The sequence below is a fragment of the Spermophilus citellus genome, assembly GCF_964194105.1.
Source record: "Spermophilus citellus genome assembly, chromosome: 3".
In the NCBI taxonomy this organism is placed as follows: domain Eukaryota; kingdom Metazoa; phylum Chordata; class Mammalia; order Rodentia; family Sciuridae; genus Spermophilus; species Spermophilus citellus.
Window position 1 is genome coordinate 116,053,691 of NC_138184.1, and position 24,623 is coordinate 116,078,313.

General features: G+C 41.9%; 1 protein-coding gene across 1 annotated transcript in view; it reads left to right on the forward strand.

The window, feature by feature from the left end:
- Positions 1-24,623, forward strand: part of ZNRF3 (zinc and ring finger 3) — a 148,562-nt gene that overhangs the window by 82,817 nt on the left and 41,122 nt on the right. The window contains exon 2 of the mRNA XM_081285666.1: positions 6,691-6,816. Coding sequence (XP_081141792.1) covers positions 6,691-6,816 — 126 coding nt within the window. The remainder of the gene's footprint in view (positions 1-6,690; positions 6,817-24,623) is intronic.

Below are 24,623 nucleotides of genomic sequence, written 5' to 3' on the forward strand. Positions count from 1 at the left end.
AGAGAAAGGGATTTTTTCCCCATCTATTGAACATCTTCTACGTTACTATGTTTGTGTATTTTATCTCACTTAATCCTTGATATCCTGTTTATACAGATGCTGTTGTCCCAGAAAATCAAGGTGTATAGAGTCATCTGCCTATATGATGTGCCTCTAAGATGCAGGAGAAAGATTTAGACACAAGAGAACATGATTTCCAAGCTCTCATCTTCCCATTCCCAAATACCACTTGGGACAAAACAAGGAATAAGAGTGCACGAGCCACAGCTGAATAATAATGGTGGCACACTTCGTGGTATTGATTTAAGCAAGATATTATTGTTCTGGTAGCATAAGATCAAAGTTATAACACAGGTCATACTTCCATTATGAAGCTTTTCATTTGCACAAAGTTCTTCTGTAAATACATCACAGGAATTTTGCTTATCTTCTCATTTCAGTCTGTCCTCTTCCATAGTGGAGAAGAAAAGTGTTTATTGGTATTTTTGTCGAGTTCCATTCTAGATTTCTGAGTCTGTTGGATTTTTCCCTTTATGTTTTCATTAGTATTTCTTTCTCGTGTGCCTCATACATGTTTTTAGCCTTCTTACAAATAGTAAGGCCAAAAATTCTTAAATTTCAAACATTTGATTAGGTAAACCCTACTCATCAACATTTTAAGAAAGTAAACTCAGAAAAGACTATAATTTTAAAATGTTTATATGCCCCATTAAGTTCAAAGTTAAAGTGTTTAAAACATTGTACATTGAAGTACTCTAAGACTAATTTTGAATGATTGTCTTCAGAAGTGCACACAGGTCCTGTGTTTGGTTAGTCTGCATGATACTGGTTGGTGTGAATTAGGATAACTCTCTGGAGCAATGGTGTGGAAGCAGTGCTTAGCTGAACCTTTGAAATAATATGTGAATTTCAAATGTAGAAGGTCTCCATTCTGTATAGATGGCTGTTATCCAAAAAAAGATCTTGGGATTTTTAAAATTAAGGGCGTGTGTGTGTGTGTGTGTGTGTGTGTGTTTAAGAAGGCAATAAATAAAGATTTGAGGGCTGGGGATGTGGCTCAAGCGGTAGCGCGCACGCCTGGCATGCGTGCGGCCCGGGTTCGATCCTCAGCACCACATACAAACAAAGATGTTGTGTCCGCCGAAAACTAAAAATAAATATTAAAAAAAAAAAGATTTGATTGAGGTTATATCTTTTAAAAAAATGAAATTGAATTTTTTTAATTTAACAAATTAAATGGTAATGATAACCTTGTTTAGATTTCTAGGAATAAACAAAGAGTAAAACTCGTGTGGATAGTATTAAGACACTTTCAGTACGTTTGGCTAAGAATATGGATATTGGTGTCCTTCCCTCATGTTTTACTTCTGCAGCATGATCATCAAGAGTCATTTTCCAAGTGAGAGAACTCTCACTTTGCTCAAAGTTCTCTCTTAACTATTTGATCATTCTCTATGGAAGCACCTATGAATATTTCTTATTCTTTAAGTAGATTATTTGTCATTAGCTTTGAGTAGAACCCTATCATTGTTAACTAATTAGACTTTCATGGGCCAGGCATATGGTGCATGCCTTTTGTAATTCCAGCAATTTGGGACACTGAGGCCGGAGGATCTCCCAGTCGAGGCTAGACTCAGCAACTTAGCAAGACTTTGTTTCAGAAATAACAATAAAAAGGACTGGGAATGAAGCTGGGGGTGTAGCTGAGTGTTAAGAGATTTGCCTAGCATGGGTGAGGCCTGGGGATATAGCTCACTGGTAACATACCCCCAGGTTCAATTCCCAGTACCAAGAAAAAAGACTTTGATGGACTCTGTTAAATTCTGTGTTGGTTGCTGATTTGCAATTGTAGTTTGCAACTTTTTAATATAGTCTATTCACTGTCTTCTTTGGTATTTCAACAACTGGAAAGAGTTTGCTATAAGGATTAAATGAAATTAAAATATATAAACATAGGAGCATAATATACGTTTAATGAATGGGACAGCTCTCTGCTTCAGTCTTCCAGACATGGCATAAGTAATTTGTATTTGACACCTTTGCCTAGAAGACTCTATCCTTTGTGACAGGTCAGCTCACTAATGAATATTTTCATGTATGACTATTTCTATACCCTAAAATACATTCTTCTGAGCTCATAACTTTGACCTTTGGGTAAAGAGAATACCGGGGTGTAAATGACGATAGTCCTAGGAAAACAGGTATTTCTGGAAGCAGATACTGTTGTCAGGGTTGAATTGACAGCAACCTGAATCTTACAGTGTTTTCTTCTAGCAGTTGGGTTGAAAGAGCCCATTATATTTGAGAAACATAGTAGGTAAGATTGAATTTGCAGGTTTGGGTACCTGGGGATGTAGACAAGAATAAGGAACTCAGAAGAGAAGGAACTGGTGTGGTGATAGGAAGTGGTGATAGGAAGTGGCGAGGATGATGAGGTGGTTTTCAATCCTATGAGACAGGATTTTGGTAACTTCTTTACCTTTCACAGGAAAATAAACAACCCACACCAGCCAGTTGTACTCACTAGTGCTTTCAAAACATACACATTTTTTAAGTTGTGTATGGACTCAATGCCTTTATTTATTTTTATGTGGTGCTAGGATCGAACCCAGTGCCTCGCACTTGCAAGGCAAATGCCCTAACACTGAGCCTCGACCACAGCCTTCTTTTGCTTTTTAAGGCTTTGATCCTGTTCAGAAGTCAACACCTGTGACAGGACTGACATGTTGAGTTGTTAACAGTCACCCAGGTGTCACTGGAAGAGCTGATAGGCGAGTCGTGGAGGAGAGTGTGGGTGCTGAGGAGAGGAGAGAGGGTCTGGCATGAAGTGCAGCCTAGGGTGCTGGCATGACAGACCTGAGTGGACCCTGACAGACACTTAGGGACCTTTGGGTGTGTTCTGATGTTTACACAGTTCAGATTTCTGCCTGCCTGGGGACGCATTCTTAACATGCCTTTTGTGTGGAACTGAGTATTTTTCGCTCCTCCGTGGTGTGGACCTCTGGCCTGGTCAGGCCTACTTCATCCTCACGATGGCTGCCATGGGTTAGTCCTCAGCCTCAACTTCTGCTGCTCATGGTTCCTATCCCAATCCTCTCCCCTCCACATCTGCTGCCCTCCCGGGCCTCACCTTCTCTCGGGCTGCCCTTGACTGTCCCTCCACTTTTTTCCACAAAAATTGCCTTTGCTTTTGCATTCTGTGTGTTCAGCATTCGATTACATTTAGCTTTACCTTGTGTCATATTTACTGTAGGTTTATTCTCCCACATGTGTATATGTATTCTCCCTAACTTAGCATTTCTTAAAATGTCCCATGAACAATGTGATCTATTAAACACAAACAGGCTTAAAATTAGAGTAGGAATTGGTGGTTTTAGCAAAGAGTTAAAGCTTTGTGTTGTTTTGTTTTTTGGTACTGCAGATTGTTCTACCACTGGGCTACATTCCTGATTCTTTTTTATTTTGTGATAGGGTCTGACTAAGCTGCTGAGACTGACCTTGAAGTTGAAATCCTCCCGCCTTAGTATAGGCATGTATTACTACTGTATCTCACAACTTTTTGTTTTTTAAACCATAATCTTCTACATAGCTTTAATTTACAAATATAGATCCTGGTCCCTATGAAGTGTTCCTCTGTGTTATTTACTTGTGCAAGAACCTGTTTTTCATTTTGTGGGGCTGTTGTTCTGCAAGACACAGTTTCCAGAAGGACTGCTGTAATTGGCTTTGGTTCTGGAAGTGTGGAAACTGCACTGTCCTTCACTGTGGATCCCCACATTAGCTGAAGGCAGCACTAGGCAGATGGCAGTAATTTTGGAGTAAACAAACTCAATACAGTTGTACAATTTTTTTAAACAAATGTTTCTATTGTGGCACTCATAAAATGCATTTTAACCATTTTGAAGTATATAATTCAGTGGCATTTAGCGTGTTCACAGTGTTGTGCAACCATTACCACCATGTTGTTCAGGAACATTTTTATCACCCCCAAGAGGAAACTCTATACCTATTAAGCAGTCACTCCCATTTTCTCCTTCCATAGCAACCACAAGTCTGCTTTCTGTTTGTGTGATCTTCCCTGTTCTGAACATTTTATACAAGTAGATTTTACATGATATGTGGCCCTGTGTGCCAGGTTTATTTCCTTAGTAGAGTTTTGATAAAGATACAATGTCATAGGACTGGATGATACCTCTGCTCCTCCAAAGCAGTACTTCTTCATCGATCAAACCACATAAATGTCTAAGTAACAAAAAGCAATCATCTATCTGGAGACCTCTAAGTTACGTGGCCAGGTTAGAACTATCATGGAATGTAGTGGAAAAGGGTCACAAGTGTGGTTGACATTGCTGTTGATCTGGGATTTCAGGAAGCTGGTTTCAGCCAACACTCAAATCTTTTCTTGGAAGTCAGAGGTGGTACAGTTGGCTCATCATTGTCACACATCCCCTTTCTAGTTGGAGGTCTCGGCATTCAGGCTACTCATCATTAATAACTGTAGATCATTCCAGAGTGGGTAGGCCCTGCAGGGGCACCCTGGGGAAAAGGTCTCACAGTTCCACTGTTCTGTAGAGCCCTGAGCCTGAAGGCTCAAACAAAAATTAGATATACCAGGGCTCTCTATCTCTTGAATTCCCAGAGGATACAGTACTCAATCACTATAGAAACAGCAATTGGTGGCCCCTTCCACTCCGTGCTCAGCAACAGTAACCCCTCACTTGCTCTGTGGGCTTATGCAACCATTTCCTCATTATTCCATGAAATTCAGATTCCAAGGATCTCAAATCTGGGAGCTGCACCCTGTTTGTACCATTCACCGCCCAAAGGTGTGTCTTTCACACATCTGCCTAAATGGCAATGCATCATCTTCTGCCTAAAAAACTGTAATAAGAACCTATGATACTATCTTGGTGTTCCAGACAAGCTTCTAATTTTTGAGAATTTCTCTTTGCCTTCTTGGTGTAGATTTTGGCCCGTCTATTGATCAGGCTGGTCTCATTCTTCCCCCTACCATCATCTCTTACCAGCTCTTCCAGGGCTTGGAATGATGGCCCTGATTGGTCCCATTCTTCCTTTGAAGCTCATTTGAGGCTCAGCAGCTGTGCAAAGCTTTCCCAAACATTCTAGCAACCTTTGTTGCCTGCAATAATTCCCTATTGCACTCAAATACAGCTGGAAACATTTTTTTCCTAAAGATTTTCTGTCTTCCTCCCTCTCTCAGTCAGATGGCCAGCTCTCAGAGGAAGGGATCATAAAGTAAGCAGGTAGCATGGGAAGGTATTCAACTATGAATCTGAGTGACAGATTATACCTCTAGGTCTGCTACTTCATAGCTGTGTTATCTTGGAAAAGCCACTAAACTTAAACTTCTGTTCTCATCTGTAAAAATAAGTGGAGGTAAGGTGGATGTATTGATTTCCTATATGCTGCTATAACAAGTTATTACAAATTAAAAGGCTTAAAGCAGCACCATTGTGTTCTCTTATAGTTCTAGAGGTCAGAAGTCCACAATGGGTCTGCAGGGCTTCGTTCCTTCTGGAAGCTGTAGGGGAAAATCTGTTTGTTTTTTCCAGCTCCTGGAGACTGCCTGCTTTCCTTGAATATTGTCCCTCTTCTGCATCAGAGCACATCACTCCAACCTCTGCTTTTGTGTATCCTCCCCTCCCCTCCCCTCCCCTCTCCTCACTCTCTCCTCCCTCTTTCCCTTTTAAGGACCCTTTTAATATATCGGGCCTGCCTGAATAATCTAGACAGCCTTCCCTTCTCAAACTGAATCATATCTGGAAACTGCCTTTTGTTGGGTAAGGTAATTTATTCAGAGGTTCTGAAGATTAGGACATAATCTTTGTCTTTAAGGGCCCTTATTCTGTCTTAGGTCTCCTGTGTCTCTCACTTGCCACAATTCAAAAGACTGATTTTTTCCGTATGCAAGAACTTACTTAGCACACACTGCTAGTTCATCAGCTCCTTGATATGTTTATCCATGAGGATTTTTCTCTTTGCGTGTTGTTGGTTAAGGTTCTAGGATCTGATACAACTCAGTGATAGAACTGAGCACATATCTTAGAATTGCCATTTTTCAGGCTTTTATGTAAGAAAATTTGTTGATGCTCTTCTGCCAATCTTCAATTTTGTGCTTTGCAAAATTTGAAAAGACTAAACTAATTTCCACTAACCCAGGGAAGTTTTTAAACATTCTGCTAATCATACTGGTGATTCTGCCATGTTTCTGGTTCTCTCTCCATAAAGTCCTGGATGTGTCTCTTGCTTAAGTTGAAGTATATGTGTTTTTAAGGTTTAGGAGCCAAACGGTTTTGGATGCTCACCTAGCGAGTCTCATTTATAATTGCTACTTAATGTTAAATTTATGGTATTTCATAGTGATTTAGGTTGGCACTTACATGGGAGTTATACTGTTTTCCTTTCCCTACCTCCTATCAGGTGGTTTCCACCTTGAATGACCACTACTTACAAAGCAGAAGGAAAGCATCCATAAAATATATTTATAGTGGGTCTGTTATGTTCTCCCCAGCACATAGATCAATGTACTGAAATAGGATTGCCCATGGGTTGAAAACTGTCCCCTGTCTTAAAGTTTTGAGTTTCAAGGTTACATTTGGCTGGAATCTGAGAAATGTATGATGTGAGTCAAACTGGCCTGTTGAAATTTTCTTTCCCTTTTGTCTCTAGATGCACCCACTGGGCCTGTGTAATAACAATGATGAAGAGGACTTGTACGAGTATGGCTGGGTAGGAGTGGTGAAGCTGGAACAGCCAGAATTGGACCCCAAACCATGCCTCACTGTCCTGGGCAAGGTAAGTACCAGGCCCTCTGAATTGCTGCCATTCTGGTTGGTGTTTTCCACTCATTTCCCTAGGTTTTTAAGTAGTTGGTTAGAGAGAAGAGTCAAGCTGGCACAGCGCCTCTCCTGGTGAAGTTTTGTGTTGAGGATTCAGACAGATCTTAAGGCAACCCACCACAGTGCTTACAAACTTGGGCTTGGAAAGAAATTGCCAGCCTCAGAGACAGCTCTTACCCCTTGTGTTCATGTGCTCGTTGCTTCCCCTCAAGGAGTCTGTTTCTCGTCTGTAAAATGACAAATGAGAAATAATAGAAATTAGCAATAATAGAAATTGAGAATAGAAATTGGCAATACTATGTCTTACAACACGAGGACCAAATATTTGAGAATCCTAAGATGGTGGGGGGGTTAAAAAGGTATTAAGGTGCATATAGTTTCTATTAAATAACCTCCAGGGGATCTAGGACAGCACATAGTAATCACACACATTCCTATTTGTCTAGCAAACCATTGGGATATTCACATTATGTGGGATAACTAAAATCTAAATAGTCTCATGTTAGTTCAGGGCAGGCTTTGCCTCCAAATGAGTTCAGGTCCATTAAATTTTGCTGCCAAGTAAGTTATGGAAAAACTTTTGGGTTTTAGAGCTTTTTAGGTTTCAGAATGGCAGACAGCAATTATGGTCTTGTATTAGAACTTACCTCATAGGGTAGTTAGGAGGTGAGATGAGATGCAAATACCTCCTGTAAGAGTAAGCTCTCCAAAGACATCTGCTGCCGCTGACCATTGTCACCCATTTAGAAGTACTAAAAAAGACTTTTTAGCCAGAAGGATCAGCATTGCTTCTGACTGCAGTGTAAGATAGAAATAAATCCATCCATCAGGGACCTCAGAATACAACAGGTAACTGTTTTAAAGTGGATCATTTTGTTAAAAGGAAAGGTTCAGAGAAAATTATTTGAATTTTGGTTGGAGGAAAAGTGGTGTCCCCTATGGATATTACTGCTGGACATCTCTTATGTTCTCAAAAGCTTTAGTTCTGAGTACTGTTGGGAGACAGCTGGTGGGGGAACCATCCTGGTTACTGACATCTTAGGCTCTCTTGAGAGATTTAGGCAAGAGAAGAGGTGATTTGGGTGCAGGGAACCAGAGAGGGGAGCCTTTCTCGGGTCTAAAGAAGCCCCTATCTCCTGAAAGACTTTTGGCCCTGGAGACCATCACAGATCTAATTTTTGATTTTTGTGTCCCTTTTGTCTTTGGAGTAGCAACAGGGCACTTGTCAAGTTTTCCTGCTTTTCATTTGATGATGTTGGTTGGGGAGCCCCTCAGGAATTGATTACCTGTTTGGTTTATAATTCACAAAGTTCAGTCAAGATGTTTTAAGTAGCTCAGGCCCTGATACTTTATCATTTAAATAGTTGACCAGAGCTGCTTAATGGTTGTAGTAGAGCAACAACCCTCTTAAGAATATTTTGGTATTTTTCTAGGAGAAATGCCAGCTACATCCACAGGTAGGAACAGAACTTGCCTTGTCGGTGTTCAGCTTTCTTCTCTACTTAAACTGCGGCTGTGTAGCGCTCAGCTCCTTCGCTTCATTTGCTCTGCTCCGCAGTGGTGGGGCTCCATCTTTATAACTGTTGTGTCTATAAATGGGTTGGAATGGGATTCAAAGGGTTACCTTATTGTTCTCCCACAGTTTAATGGTAGGGGCACTTGTTGAAATCAGAGAACCCCACTATTTCTTCCGCCTCCTGGATTAGCCATCCGTGGTTTTACTTGGAGAGTTTTATATGGTTTGGTCTGCTAGTCGGTGAAGCCAGAGGGAATAGAAACCTTAGACATATATTGAATCATTAAGTACTTCGAGGGTTTATTCATTCACTAAATGTTTATTGAATGCAGGATCCTAGGAGCTAAGTGTGTAGTTCTACCTGCCTGAGAGCAGCTAACCCCATGTTTCTGTTTGGAAAGACTACAGGGTGGGAGGGAACATTGGCACACAGTTATTGCCCTTTGTCTTAGAGTTGATACCTGCATAAAATCATTAGCAAAAAAAGCTTGGTCCTGTCAAAGTAAGATGATTTCATATTTGCTTAAAATTGGTGTCGGAAGTGTGATGAGTCCGGCCTGCGCCCACCCTGTCTGTCTCTCGGTCTCTTTCTCATCTTCATAAAATGTGGTTCTTCTCAGCTTCAGTTTCATTAAGTTTGCTGTGTTTTCTTTTTTTCTGACCTCCGAAGGGCAGGAGCAAAAGACAAGAGTTTTTAATTTACTAGGAAGGCAAAGTAATTCCTGTGAATAGCTGAGTCCCTTTCAGACAGTATGATTTTCCTTCCAGTTCTTGGCTAAGGAGTCAGGGCAAAGAGAGGCCCAGAAGGCCAGGGAGGAGGGCTGTTGTAGCTCGCAGCAGAGTGCTTGTGGGAGGCCCTAGGCTCCATCCCCAGCACTTAAAAAGTTGAGAAAAACATAGAAAGAAAGTACAACAAGGCCGGCTTGTGGGTGCGCATGGAGGGACTCCTCTGGGTGGATGTTGGGACTTGTGGAAAGCCATGGAAGGGAGGCTTCTGTCAACTGAAGCATGCAGGCATTCAGAAAAGCCTGGGAGAGACAGGGGAGGGCTAGACATGGCCCTTCTCTCTTACCATCACCCACCCACCCATAGAAAATGCCACAGGGTGAAACCTTGAAATAAGAGAGGAATGTCCTAAATTTAAAAAAACTTAAATGCCTCTCCAGGAGTTCAAATAAAGTTTCTTTTTTTTTTTTAATTTTATTTTATTGTTGGTTGTTCAAAACATTACATAGTTCTTAATATACCATATTTCACAGATTGATTCAAGTGGGTTATGAACTCCCATTTTTACCCCGTATACAGATTGTTGTGTCACATCAGTTACATTTCCATTGATTTACAAATTGCCTTTCTAGTGACTGATGTATTCTGCTGTCTATCCCATTCTCCACTATCCCCCCTCCCCAAATAAAGTTTCTTTTTAAAAACAAAAGACATAAACTCATCACCTTGGTTTATTACCAAGTGCTTTTGAACTTCTTGGAAAAGAACACTATAAACTTATGAGAAAAATGATTTATGGTCCCCTCCTTCTAATCTTTTGATGCAATAGGAGGAGGCTCAGACAGTAGGATCAGCTAGGGAGGCCGATTTGGGTTGAGGGAGAGCCCCCCACAGGGAAGCAGCAGGCCAGGGCGCCATGCCAGACCCTGCCTCAGACGGGCACAGGGCAAGTCTCTTAAACCTCCAGGGTTCTCTCTTTCATTTTATGTGAGGAGCCTGTACTGGGTCCCTTGCACTTTTAGTATTTTGAGCTTCTGGATCATATGTAAAATCTTTCCTGGATATTCTAGTGTGGGGAGATTATAGTTACACCATTGAAAGACAGACTCTGTGGCCTGAGACAGTTTTCAGTCCTAGGTTATTAAAAAAATAAACTGACATTTCTGGACAGCTTGTATTGAAAAATAAGGGTCTCAATCATCCCCCAAAGTACAAGAATCTGTTTAAATCCAAGCATTTTAATCCTTCAATTCAGTGTTTATTAAGCATCTTGTGGGGCTGCAAAGAATTTAGAGGGTCCACTTTAATAGCTTTGACTCCCATGACCTGTCACCTCATGGAGAATTTCATGGAAGAAAAGATGTACAGGAGCACTTGGCCCTGATTCTGTAACTTCAGGCAGAATAAATCTTTCTCTACCTCCCGAGTGGAGTGATTCCCAGCAAGGGTTTTGAAATTGCATGGTTAACAGGCGTGGACTCAGCTCTTTCCATGCTTAAGAGGATAGTGTGGGGACATTAATAAAAAGACAAGGAATTTCGTGTCACAGAGACCTTACATTGGCTGAGTGACCTTAGAAAGGTGACTTCAGTTCTTGGTGCCTTACTCATTTGTGAAATAAGCTAATGCTGCCTTTGTCCTTTTTGTGCGGATTCTTATGAGACGTTTGCAACACCCTTGGCTCCAAGCTTGACCACAGCGATGCCAGGTGAGAGTATGAAAGCATCGTCACTTGTTGGGCGCCCTCCGCATGGCTGGAGCTTTATGTGCAGGTGCGGTGTCTCCTTGGATTATCCGACTAACTTTGAGTTCCAGTTCATGTTCTCATGTTAGGCCAAGGAAATCAAGTCCCAGAGAGGTTCTCTACATAACCTAAGATCAAACAGCTCAGAAGAGCTGAAATAAACCCTCTGCTGCTTCACCAATGTTGGTTTCTTCTCCTTGCCTTCTTTTGTCTTGGCCAGTTTTTCTAGATAAAGGTGAGATGCATTTTAGTGTAGCCGCAGGCCTGATCAGGACTGTGCTCCACACAGTGGCCTCCCACCTTGGGCTCCACTGACAGAAAAGGGGATTTGCTCTGAGGGTCCTGGGCTGTCCCAGAACCTAGGAACCCACAGTGGTGTGGCGGCTGCTGCTGCTGCTGCTCTTCTAATGCAGCCACTCCTGGGCAGCCTCCGCTGAGTCTTCTCTGCATGCATCTGTCTCTTTCTGTCCCTGCCCCTGGTCTCCTGGGTGGGAGACACAGTCCTGAACATTCCTGGCTTGACACACTGTTTTGAGTCTAAAAGATTCTAGAAAACAGATTCATTGGCCCCTCTTGGATCAGGTACTTGGAGGCTTAAAACACTGGAACTTGGCCTGCCTCGCCCTGCTGTGTGTGGAGAGCGAGAGGAAGTTGTGTTCTCCGGAAGGGAGCTGGGGGAGGCAGTGCTGGTCTGCAAGTAACTCCCTCAGTTTATCCTGAGTCACTCAGAGAGGTCCAGTGGGAAGGAACTCTTGGTTCATAGGCCAGATCCTCTTACCCTGCACATAGGCCATGAATGTGGTGAGCGGAGAATGGCTAGTCCAGACTGGAGGGGTGGGCAGGTTGTACTGAGAGGGGCTGTGTGACAGAGCATGAGACGTGAGACAGGACCAGGGGAAAGAATCTCCAAAATAGTGCAGGGAAGAGGGATCAAGGGTTTCTTATAGGGACATTGGAAGTTGTTGAGGAAGGAGGAGGCTTTCAGGTTAAGGAAGGTCTCTTTCTGGATAACTGGAAGCCACCGAAGGCTTCTGATAAGGACCCGTGTCATAGGACCCTCCTCTCTGGATGATCATTTTGCAGTAGGGTCTAGGCTGGATGGAATATCTGGTTGCATTTTGCGGCTTGATGTTTCTGGTAACTGCGTCAACCCAGACTAGTTCTCTGTGATGCTTTGGTGAGGCTCAAGCCAGTGAAATGACTGAGGAAACCTCATGTTTGCCCTCTGTCCTTCCCTGTTTTCACATGTAGGCAAGTGTGCAATGCAAAAGCATCGTGGCCAGCAGAGTGGCAAGGATTAAAACTGCTGTTTTGTGAGCAGGAGAGCTGCTCCGTGTGTACCCCGAGCTCCTCTGAGGAGCAGTGGGAAACCATGGTGCAAAGGGTTGATGGAGCTTGAGCCCCTGTGTTCAGCCAAGCAACCTTGTACAGCCCTTAAAGTGTCTTGGAAGTGCCATAGCAAAGAACAAATAAAGACCCCCGTAACCAAGATGACCAGAAGATGGTTAAAAGAAGCTTTACTTTTCTTGATAGTTGGAGGGTAGGGAGCCTGTAGTGGCTAATACTAATCAACCTGGCTTTAAAACCCAGTTTCAACCCTCTGAGCTCTATGACCCCCATCACTGCATGTTTCCACCTCCTTAAATGGAAACTGAACCTAAAGGAGAGAGTCTGTGTGGTGTTGATCATCCTGGCACATCCCTATGCACCAAACAAAGTAGTGGTTCTTAGGGTCCATCTTTTCTTCCTCACTCTCCTTCCTTTATTAGCCTCCAGGTTCTTTGAGCCCTCAAAGTTGTATTCTTGAATAGTCATATCCATAGAGGTAGAAAGAATGGTGCTTGCCCAGGAGCTAGTGACAGGGGAGAATGGGGAATTTTTGTTTAATGGATGGAATTTGTTTGGGAAAAAGTTCTGGAGGTAGATTATAGTCATGGTTGATAATGTGAGTGTGGTCTATGCTGCCCAACTGTGTGCTTAATGGTAAAAATGGTAAATGGCCTACTATGTATTTTACCATGATAAAGAGAAATCTGGTATCACTTTTAAATAATTTTATAATGTGGGGGGTAGGATAACAGGGGTATAAAAACTGAAGTGATAGAGTAGAGTTCCATCATGAATGGATGACTGATACCACTAAATCCTGGTGGGAAGAAGAAGAGAAGTAATAGTACAGATATTGTAGGTGCGGTGAGAAGAGAGACCAAATCCTTCTTTTACATCAGGCCACCCTGGGAAAGATTCTTACATATATTTCAAACAGCAGCTCTTAAAATAGAGAATTTGGGGGGATAGAAAGGGTAGCAGAATACAATAGACACTAGTATGGCTGTAATGTATAAACGTGGCTGTAAAACCAATGTGATACTGCAATCTGTACACGTGGAAAAATAAGAATTCATACCCCATTTGAATCAAATGTATGGTATGTCAAGATCACTGTAATGTTTTGAGCAACTAATAAAAAAAATAGAGAATTTGGTTAAAGGGAGAAAGGATTTATTTCTGTTCTGTTCTCATGACATAGTGGATAGAGGACAGGAAGATGAAACTAACTGAAGGACAAAGATGTTCTTCACAAAACATTAACCAGAACCTGATACGCGATAAAGTGATGGGCAGCAGTTTGGTGCTTTAAGGAAAAAAAAAAAAAAAGGACTCAGGAATAATCCAGGGAACGGTTGCTTCATGGTGATGGATGGATTTTGACAAATCTCTCTGAATTTAAGGCTTTTCTCTGATGAGCACTACCTCACTGGGTTCTCCAGTAAAAGTTGAAGCTAGTCAAGTCATAGTATGGGTGTTAATTTAGCACAGCAGTTCTCAAAGCATGGCCAGGGGACCTCCTTAAGGATCTTCAAGGTTGTTTCTAGGGGAGTCCACAAGATTAAAATTACTTTACAACAAAAATGAAATGTCATTTGCCATTTTCACTGACATTGTCTCACAGGTATATGGTGGTGTTTTCCAAGTGCATCACTGAATGGGGTGACTTTATCTCTCCGACAACTAATGGAATGTGTGTTTGCATAGGCTGTGTTTTGAAACTTTCTTTTAAAATTCCTAATGTTGTAAATACCAATAGCTATAAAACATATGAACAAAAGTTGTTTAAGGCTCTTAATTTTGGGGGTGGGGGGTGGTACTGGGGATTGAACCCAGGGCCTTGTGCCAGGCAAGCACTCTACCAACTGAGCTATGTCCCCAGCCCTCTTAATAATTTTTAAGGTAATTTAAAATGAAATAGGCCCTGAAATGTAAGTTCACAACCTGGCATTTTGTTCATACTGCAAGATCATCTCTTAGAGCTTGGCTGATCTCCATGACTTTTAAAGTCAGTGGAAGTGAGTAGAAACTAGCAGACACTACAGGAAACAGAGGTGAATGCATTGTCATGAAATGATTTTGTTCTGCTGTACTGCAGCCAAATGAGTGTTGGTTCTGGAGTGTTACTAAATTGAGTAAAACAAACGGGATAATGTTTTTCACATTTAATAACAAGAATTAATTGGAAGAACCTAAGCAGTGATCTTACTGTCTTCGAGGCTTGCATTGGGATATAAACTCTGTCTTGACCTTCTAGAACAAGGCTTACCTGCATGGGCCTTACTTGAGACAGGAACTTGGGTACAACTGCTTGTTCCTTTATAAGCCATATATGTTTTGGGGTAGGGAGGACTTATCCTTCAACATAACATTCTCTCTTGGGGTTTTGGTCACAGGTAGGCATTTCCTGGGATACCTGAGTGCCCAGGTCCTTATCCCAAGCCCAGTTTAGCACTTCTGAGTGTGAGATGCCCATCTCAAGAGGGATGGCAGACTAAAATCCCGGGGTCTAATCTGTGGGAGAGGAGAGAGGTCCCAGGGTTTGGAGGCAGCTGTTCCACACCTCAGGCATTAGACTCTCCAGCTTTCTCCAGTCAGCAAACCAAGCTGGTGACTGTCCCATTCTGAGTGCAGGGCACCATGACTACAGCTCATTGCTTTGGCATCTCTGGAGGCACTCCATGCAATTGCTTGGGACACTTAAATACCTTTTAGGGTCTTCTTATTGTAGTGGTTCTCAACCAGGGGCAATGTCTGGAGACATTTTTGGTCTTAGACAAAAATGTCAGTGGGTAGAGATCTACTCTTGGTGGGTAGAGGCCAGGGTTCCTGCTCAGCATCTTACGGTGTAGACAGCCACTACCGCTAACAGTAATCTGGCCCCACAAATACATAACACATTCAGTTATTATTTATCGATTAATAATAAAGGGAAAAAAGAATAATCTGGTCCCAGATGTCAGTAGTATTGAGGTGGAGAAGCCCTATTTCATTATGACATACAAGTTTTCTTTCCCTAAAATGACAATATATTCTTTTTTTTTTTTTTTTTTTTTTTTTTTTTTTTTTTTTAAAGAGAGAGTGAGAGAGGAGAGAGAGTGAGAGAGAGAGAGAGAGAGAGAGAACTTTTAATATTTATTATTTTTTTAGTTCTCGGCGGACACAACATCTTTGTTGGTATGTGGTGCTGAGGATCGAACCCGGGCCGCACGCATGCGAGGCGAGCGCGCTACCGCTTGAGCCACATCCCCAGCCCGACAATATATTCTAGTTCTTCCTCTTTCATTCCATTCTCTATCCCATTGCCTTCCTCTGTGGTGACATGGTAGCCTTTGTGCTGTGTTCTATGAAGTGAATGGTAAGTGTCATGGCACATCTGTGTCTCCATGTAAGGAGTGCAGAGACCAAGGCCAAGAGGCTGAATAGCTTCGGTCCTGCTCAGCAGAAGCTGAATAACCGGGCCAGCTGATGTCTCTTTGCCCTGTTTCTGCATATCCCCTTCTGTAAAGACAGTTGTAATGATTTTAAAATGTTTGCCAGGTTCTTAGAAAATCAACAAATTGTAGTTTCTTCCCCTTAAAACATGCTCCTACCAAGCAAACGGGAGCCCTTTTCTAATGTGAGCCATGCAAGGCAGGTTTCTTGGTGAGGAGGAAGTTTGAAGGTCCTGAGATTTATTTTAAGGAACACTTCTATAAATATCTCCCATATATGGTTAAAAAGGAAAGTAAGAGAGGAACTTTTAATAAAAGAGATCAGATCAAGAGGGAAAGATTGATGTGATATGAGTGAAAAAACTCAGAATGCCACTTTCCTTTTGAGGGCACATGTCTGATTTGAAAGTCACAAACTTTTAATTTGATACTTTTCATCTATACCTAAATCTTCCAGGATCCTCTTTTATTTTTTTTGGGGGGGGGCGCTAGGGGGCTAGGGATTGAACCCAGGGGTGCTTAACCATTAGTCACATTCCCACCCCTTTTGATTTTTTTATTTTGAAACAAGGTCTCACTAAGTTGCTGAGGCTGGTTTTGAACTTGTGATTCTCCTGCCTCAGCCTCTCGAATTGGTGGGATTACAGGTGTGCACCATTATGCCTGACCCAAGAACCTCTTTTTTTTTTTTTTTAATTAATTTTTTTAGGTGTAGGTAGACACAACACAATGCCTTTATTTTTATATGGTGCTGAGGACCGAACCTGGGTCCCGCCCGTGCTAGGTGAGCGCTCTACCACTGAACCACAATCCCGGCCCCAAGAACCTCTTTCTTAAAAGCTATATTAAACACAATTTTTTAAAAAACTATATCAGAGACATTTTCAGCTATCAAAGCCTAACCAAAACCACTATTTGAAACCTACTGGGAGATTTATGGGAGTTTTGAATATATGAGTGAATAGAACAAATAATGTGTCTCTACCCTAGGCAACACAGGTGGCTGGTCAGATCCCAGAACAGGGAAGCCTGACTCACAACAATCCTCTTTGCCACTGTCGCCATCCATGGAACCAGACTCTCAGCAGAGCAAGGGCCACAAGTGAGGCTGTCCCAGAAAACAAAAGATGGTGTGATAGGCCAACTAAAAAACTCAGAAGTAGCCACTAAACTTGGTTGCTTTTGAAAAACTGTTTTGAGTTATGAAAGAAGTTGGAACCTAATATGTTAAGTCATCATAATATAAAAGAACCAGTACCAGGATATTTGGCCAGAATTTCTCATTTTTATCAATTAAACAAAAAAAAAAAAGAAAAAAAATGTTAATAACTGATTTGTATGAACCTATTCTACTATGTTTACAATAGATGAAAAAGGAAGCTTTAGAAGCCCAAAAGTCTAATTTGCTCTCTGTCTTCAAATAGAGGGACCTATTGTAGCTATAGGTTTTCATAAATGTATCAACTCTTAAGGGAACCTCAAAGAATGTGGAATGTGCAATTGTTATGTTCCATTTATTAAAATCATGTTTAAAAGTATCTAGATTTAAAAGTTTCCCTTTTCATCTGTTGTAAACATGGTAGATTGGTTTGTAAAAATCAGTTGTTAGTATTTTTTACTTTGTTGATTTAATTGGTAAAATCTTATCATTTTAAATTCTAATTTAAGCCCAAAATTTATAGCATTAATTTGTCTTACTATTTCAGTTACTGTTAGAAGTTTTGTGGTCCCTTTCCTTGTATTTTTTCAAATATTTTTTTAGATGTTGATGGACCTTTATTTTATTCATTTATTTATATGTGGTGCTGAGAATTGAAACCAGCGCCTCACACATGGTAGGCAAGGGCCCTGCCACTGAGCCACAACCCCAGCCCCCTTTCCTTGTCTTGTTTTTAAGTGTATAAACAGTATAATAATGGGCTGGGATTGTGGCTCAGCGGTAGAGCGCTTGCCTAGCACGGGCAGGACCTGGGTTCAATCCTCAGCACCACATAAAAATAAAGGCATTGTGTTGTGTCCATCTACACCTAAAAAATAAATATTAAAAAAATAAACAAACAGTATAATAATTTATATCACCACTTTTTGGGTGGAGGGGTACCAGGGATTGAGCTCTGGGGCACTCCACCGCTGAGCCACATCCCCAGCCCTACTTTGTATTTTATTTAGAGATAGGATCTCACTGAGTTGCTTAGTGCCTAGCTTTTACTGCAGCTGGCGTTGAACTCGTGAGCCTCCCGTTCTGCCTCCCGAGCTGCTAGGATTACAGACACCCAGTTATATCACCAATTTTATATTCCAAGTGCCAAAGACAGAGCCTAACTCATATAGCAGACACTCAAGAAATATTTGTAGCACAAAAAATTAATTATGTAGATTGAAAATAGAAGGAAAGAAAACCACCTTGAATTCTATTCCCCTAAGACAAGTACTGCCAATTTTGGTTCATTCCTTTATTGTGTTCCTCCTGAGCCTGCATATAATTCTTAAACATATAAATGTCAACCCTGCCTTTTCAAACCTAATAATGAATGCTATTCATTTCACTAATTTAATATAATTTCATAATCTATCATTTTAATGACTGAATAACAAAGTTAAAAGAATGACTTAGTTGACCATTCCCCCAGTATTCAGTATATAGATTGCTTCTGTTTTACTTCTAACCATTATAAGTAAACCAGACTGAAATCTTTGCATAGGATGGGCTTTCTGATTGATTGCCCCTGCCCTCTGAATTATTTCCTTAGGTAATATTCTAAGAGATGAGTATAGATAAAAAGATACAAACATTTTTTAAGTGGCTTTATGTAAACAGTTACAAATCACTGTGTAACAAATTTCCCTTAGTTTACAGTGCCACCCATGAAGTAAGAGTGAACCATTTTTCACAGAAACAACAATGACTCTTGTTGTTAATGTTTCTTTTACTAATTTAGTAAAAATTTAAAATAGCAAGCACTACTCTGTTTTCTTTTGCATTTCTTTGATTACTAGGCGCCCCCCAACCCCATGGCACTAAGGATTGAATCTGGGGCAGTCTACCACTGCCCCCCCCCCATTTTAATTTTTTTTCTTTTTAGTTATAAATGGACACAGTATCTTTATTTGTTTTATGAGGTGCTGAGGATGGAACCCAATACCTCAAGCATGCTAGGCAAGCACTCTACTGCTGAGCTACACCCCCAGCCCTACTGCTGAGCCCTTTTCATTTTTATTTTTTGAAACAGGGTCTTACTGAGTTGCCCAGGCTGACTTCATACTTGAGATCCTCCTGTCTTAGCTTCCTGAGCATGTGGGATTATAACTGTGCACCCTCATGCCCAACTTGTGGAATGTTTTTTGTTTCTGCTTTATTTTTAAAATAATATTTGTAGTTGTAGATGGATACCTTTATTTTATTTGTTTACCAGTGCCTCACACGTGCTAGGCAAGCGCTCTACCACTGAGCCACAGCCCCAGCCCCGGAATGTTTTTTAACTGACCTTTTTTATTTTTAATATTTATTTTTTTAGTTGTAGTTGGATACAATATCTTTAATTAATTAATTTATTTTATGTGGTGCTGAGGATCGAACCCAGGGCCTCACTCGTGCTAGGGGAGGGCTCTACCGCTAAGCCACAGCCACAGCCCCTTTAACTGTCCTTTTAAATTTTTACACGGTCATCATTCCTTCATAATTTCTTCTGTTACTTCTAAGCTTAATTATTCTATTTTTCCCTTGGAAATCCAGAATCATCTTTCCCTCTTCTACTTTTTCTAGGGTTGTTATTTTTATTTTAATATATAACATCTTAAAAATCATATAATTATTTTGATGTAATTTTAGGAGTAGGAAGTAGAATTCTTAAAAGTTCTCTTTCTCTATATATATTCCCTCCTTTTAAAAAATAACATTATGTCCTATATTCTATAATAGGATCATATTCTGCATTATGTACTGTCAAATAAAAATCTATATCCCTTTTTGGTCTAGTACCACACTGTTTTGATTTTTGTTGTCTTAAAGCTTATATTTCTAGAGCTAAAAGAACTGTGCTTATAAACACATTTTTAAAAACTCATCTGTAAATTGACAGAACAAGTACCTGCTTGTGCCACCCTTTAGATAAGGGAATCCTAATTTTCCCAGCCCAGCACCTCATATCCCTACCTGGGACTGTGTCAGCATGAGGAGTTGTTCCCAGAATCTGTGTTACTATCATAATTTCCATATTGAAGTTCTGTTCTACTCTAGCATGCACACATGCACATGGTGTTTTGTTTTGTTTTAATACTGGAAAGGTATACTGTGATTAAATCACAAAACCTATTTGAACTTAATGTTGCCAAAACTACTATCCATTTTTTGGACAGTTGGATTCTATACAGAAACAGGCATGATCAAATTGTTCCTGTGAAGCTATGAAAAGGCCTTTTTTAAAAACATGTCATGTTTTTTAAATATATTCATAGAATCGTGCAATCTACTTTCTATGGATTTGCCTAATCTGGGACCTTTCATGTAAATGAGATCATACAGTATGTGGTATGGTTTGTGTCTAGTTCCTTTTACTTAGCAAAACATTTTCAAGGTTCATCCAAGTTTTACCTTGTATCAGTACTTTCTGTCATTTTGCCCCCCCCCCCATATACTTAAGAGTAGGGTTACTGAGTCATATGGCAACTCCATGTTTGACACTTTTTAAGAACTGCCAAATTGTGTTTTTAAAGTGGCTATACTGGGCTGGGACTGTGGCTCAGTGGCAGAGCACTTGCCTAGTATGTATGAGGCCCTGGGTTCAATCCCCTGGCACTACAAAAAATAAATAAATGAAATAAAAGTGGCTGTACTATTCTTCATTCCTAACATCAATATAATAGGGTTCCAATTTCTCTCTATCCTCACCAAAATTTATTATCCGTCTTTGATCATATAGCCATTCTGCTGGGTATTAAACGGTATCTCATTATGGTTTTGATTTGCATTTCCTTGCTGACTAATGATGTTGCGCATCTTTTCATGCGCTTACTGAGTTTATATAGCTGTTTTGGTGAAATAACTTCGGATTCTTTGCCCATTTTTATTGGGTAATTTCTTTTTGTTATTGACTTATAAGAATTCTTTTTGGGTTCTGGGGACTGAACTGAGTTCAATCCACGGCATGTTTTACCACAGAGTTGCATTCACAGTCCTTTTTCATTTTGGGACAGGGTCTTGGAGAGTTGCTTAGGCTGGCCTCAAACTTGGCATCCTTTTGTCTCAGTAGTTTTGATTATAGGCATGCACCACCATGTCCATCTTATAATAAGTCTTTTATTTAGATACAGTATTTGAGAATATTTTCTCTTACTCGGTGGGTTTTATTTTTTTCACTTTCTAAATGTCTTTTGCAGCACAAAGGTTTCATTTTGATGAAATCCAATTTATTTTTTCTGCAGTTCATGGACTTTTGTTGTTATATCTAAAGGAAAAAAATGAGTTCTTTATGAGACATCCCAGAGGACCTTAAATATGACCATGTAAAATATACCACATTAAGGACAACTAGTGGAAGGCTCATTCTTTTACTGAGACCCAGTAATTGTCCTTAGTGTGGTGTATTTTACATGGTCACATTTAGGGTCCTCTGGGATGTCTAGTAAAGAATTCATTTCTTCTTTCCCTCTAAAAGCTTTTATAATAAAGGGCTGGGAAGCATTAGTCTCTACATTACTGGACCTTCTCCTGACTTTTCTTCTAAGATCCTTAGTTTCACCAGGGACATCTGAATGACAGTAGTCTCCATATATCCATGGGAGGATGGAAGCAGATCTCTAGGCATGCCAACGGTCAGGGCTCCCTCAGTTCCAGCTCAGGAGCTGAAGGGCTAGGTTGGATGTTTAGAAAGAGCAGAGAGCTACTGCCCAGGCTCCTCCTTTTTTAGCTAATGAGGGTTCTGGAAAAGACTGGCCCACCACTAACTAGAATTCCAGAAAGTACCCCTGAATGTGGATACTCCTGCTGCCCAGCCTTAGGGGACCTGGTTTCTTATGAGCTTAAAATTATATTCCATCAGATCTAAGTAAGGAAAGACAAGCCAGTCTTTCAAAGTAAATATAGGAGAGCTGCCGTTTGAAGCCTAATGCTCTAGGAAGGATGTAGGCGAGTGACAGCTGTCAGTAAGCCCCCCGCCCCTGCTATGCTTTTTGAGCCTTTGAAAAAAGAACAGCTCAAGGCCCCATTTTAGAAATTTCAAGATCTGAAAAAATGTTTTCAAAATAATTTTTCTCTCAAAGGTTTGCTGATAAGCACCAGACTAAAAATAATTCCCTTAATGGTTGGGCCCTTGTTTTCAGAAGGGGGTGTAGATGTCTTTGTGGGTAGAGAATCATTAACCAGGATTCTGTGCTCCTAAGAACAGCACCAACAAGTGGTGCAGGGACCTTTCATTGCGTTCTGCCCATAAACCACAGCCCGTCTGGAAGGTCTGACTTTAGACCATTCAGCCTTGGCAAGTGTGCACTTCCGCAAGTGCCCTGCAGAAAGGCGAGCTGATAGTCAGACGCACACAGCAAAGGAAAATGGTTCTGCCGCGGCTTCACGCCTACTAGACCTAAGACTGGTAGTTCTTTTCCTAGTGCCAGAAGTATCACCGTTATTTCTGGGCCTTTTCTATCATCTGAAATTTATCCCAAACACTTCCCATTGTTTGTTTTAGCATTCTATTTCCCCCCTTTAGTCCTTTTGATGATGATACAGTGCAGCTGACTTTTATAGAATGATTATATTTTTTAAAAATGAATAAATGCAATGACTACCAAACAGAGTTTTTACTTGGCATGGAAATTGACTCTTCCCTGTAAGTCAAAGTAGAGTCCATTTGTTTTACAACAGCATTGCCTGTGCAGTTGCTTTCAACTATCTGCCCAACCCACCAAACACAGGTAAACGACAAATTTAGCATACACCCCATCTCTTAAGAAGTGGCAGCCCTGGATCCCCAGCACCTGGGGGGAATAAAAGGGGGGTGGTTCTATAAAGCTGCATCTCTTACCAGCCCTCCCCTCTTCCTGATCCCTCTGTACTGTTGTCATCTTTTCTTAGGTTGGGATCTCTTCTGTGAATAAGAGAAAATAAGAAAATTGCCTGTTTTAGGCAATCCAGGTGTGTTTCAGAGATTTAGAGTTAAGAAGTCAAGTAAATATTTTGGCAGCCCAACAAAGGTAAGAAAGGGAGAATGCACCTAATGGGCTTCTCAAATTACAGGCCTGTCCAAACACCGCCTTCCTCAAGAGAAGTTGGTCAGGGACGAAGCCTGCCCTTGCCCGTCAGCAGCCAGGCTGGTAGAGAAGTGGGCTCCCTTCTCTCTCTGGTGTGGCCCTGAGCCAGGTATGAGGACTCAGTCTGGCCCAAGAGAAAAGATACCCATCAGTAAGCAAGGAACTAGTCTATCTTAACAGACCGATCACATTGCTTCCTCTTCCCCTGAAAAAAACATCCCAGATAGCTTTTCTCCCCCTTTAAATTGGAGCCCTGAAGAATGAAGCACAGTGTCTTGGATACCTTTAGATGACAGGGATTTTCAATGTAACTTCATCTGTAGAATCAGGAGGTAGACAGCTGTGAAAGGGGACCAGGAAGCAGCATGTGGCAGGGCTGCTAGTCTTTCAGACTCAGGATTTGGGCATCTGAGTGCACCCCAACTATGCCAGTCTAGGTGGCTGCTGTGTCCCGTGGTGTAAGAACAGTAACATCCCCAAAGGAAGGAGCTCTGACCTACCAGTGGCATGTCTCGGTTCATGCTGTGCTTTGTCTCTCTTCTGACAGAAAGGCAGACATAAAAGCTGCCTCTCTTCCCGGCCCTCCCCCAGTGGCTTCCACTGGATCACCTTGGCAGGGCCTCATCCCAAGGAGGGCGGGCCGAAGAGGGAGGAAGGCGGTGGCGGCTGCAGCAGCGGCTCCTTTGATCACCTCCCGCCCTCCTGCCCGGTTCCTGGCCCTGCTGCCAGCAGGCCGGCCAAAAGCCCAGCTCTACTGATCTGATGAGGTGCTGAATAGGACCCGAGGGGCAGTGACGAGTGAGAAGAAAGCCTCGGGAATGAAAAGGAAACCCCGTGAACCTGCTCGGCTTCATTGGCCGGATTTTCCTATCAGGGAGCCGCTCAGTTCCTGCCAGCCTGGGGCTGCCTGCCCCTCACCCGGCCCCTCCTGTCTCCGCTTTTCAGACTCTGTGTGTTTTGTGTTTGAATCACTGCTGCTCTCCCTGGTTCTCAGGCTGGGAACCCACTGTGCCTGTTTCCATGGTCACTGGGAAGCTCTTAGCGCCATGTGCTTCAAAGGGAACCTTTCCCCTCCCGGCGCTGCGCTGCCTGCCCCAGGCGGGTGCACAATGAGTGGCTGCTCCACGCCAGGCCTCAGACCCACTTGCCAGGAGAAGGACCTTGCCTTTGCCAAGAGAGGCTGTCCAGCCTCACAGAAATAGCCCTCTGCAGAGTAGGCGGATGTGCACACACTTGTGACACCGAGTCTTCGTGGGCCCCTTTGTAGATTTTATTGTATGGAGAGATTACAGACTGAAAGGGAGAGTGTTGCCCTTTCCCACATCTCTGTGTGCAGAGCCTTCCTGAAAGGGAAGGAAAGAGCAAAGCCCAAGCTCCTTGTAGGAAAAGAGGTGGCCTCTTTTCGGTGAGCGTGGGGAAGAGACCACAACTTGGGATGGGGCATGTGTGGCAACTGGCACATCCTCAGCTAGACTCTGGTCTTTTGAGCCAGCAGAGAGTAGAATCAAGGCAGGTGCCTATGGCTCCCTGTCCCCCAAACTGGGATGGGAAAGAATGTGCTAGCTCACTTTTCCATGGCCCAGAGATGCCTGAGCAGTTGCCCACCCTGTTGAAATTTGTTTTTGCTTATTTGTTGAATGTTGCCAGGAAATGAAGCCTCTTGTGTCTGCCTGGGGAGGAAAGAGGCAATGGTTTAGTGGCTTTCAGGGTCGGGGCTGTTCCATGATATTGCTGGAATTAAAAGGTGTTTATCATCTGAGAAGTTTGTATTT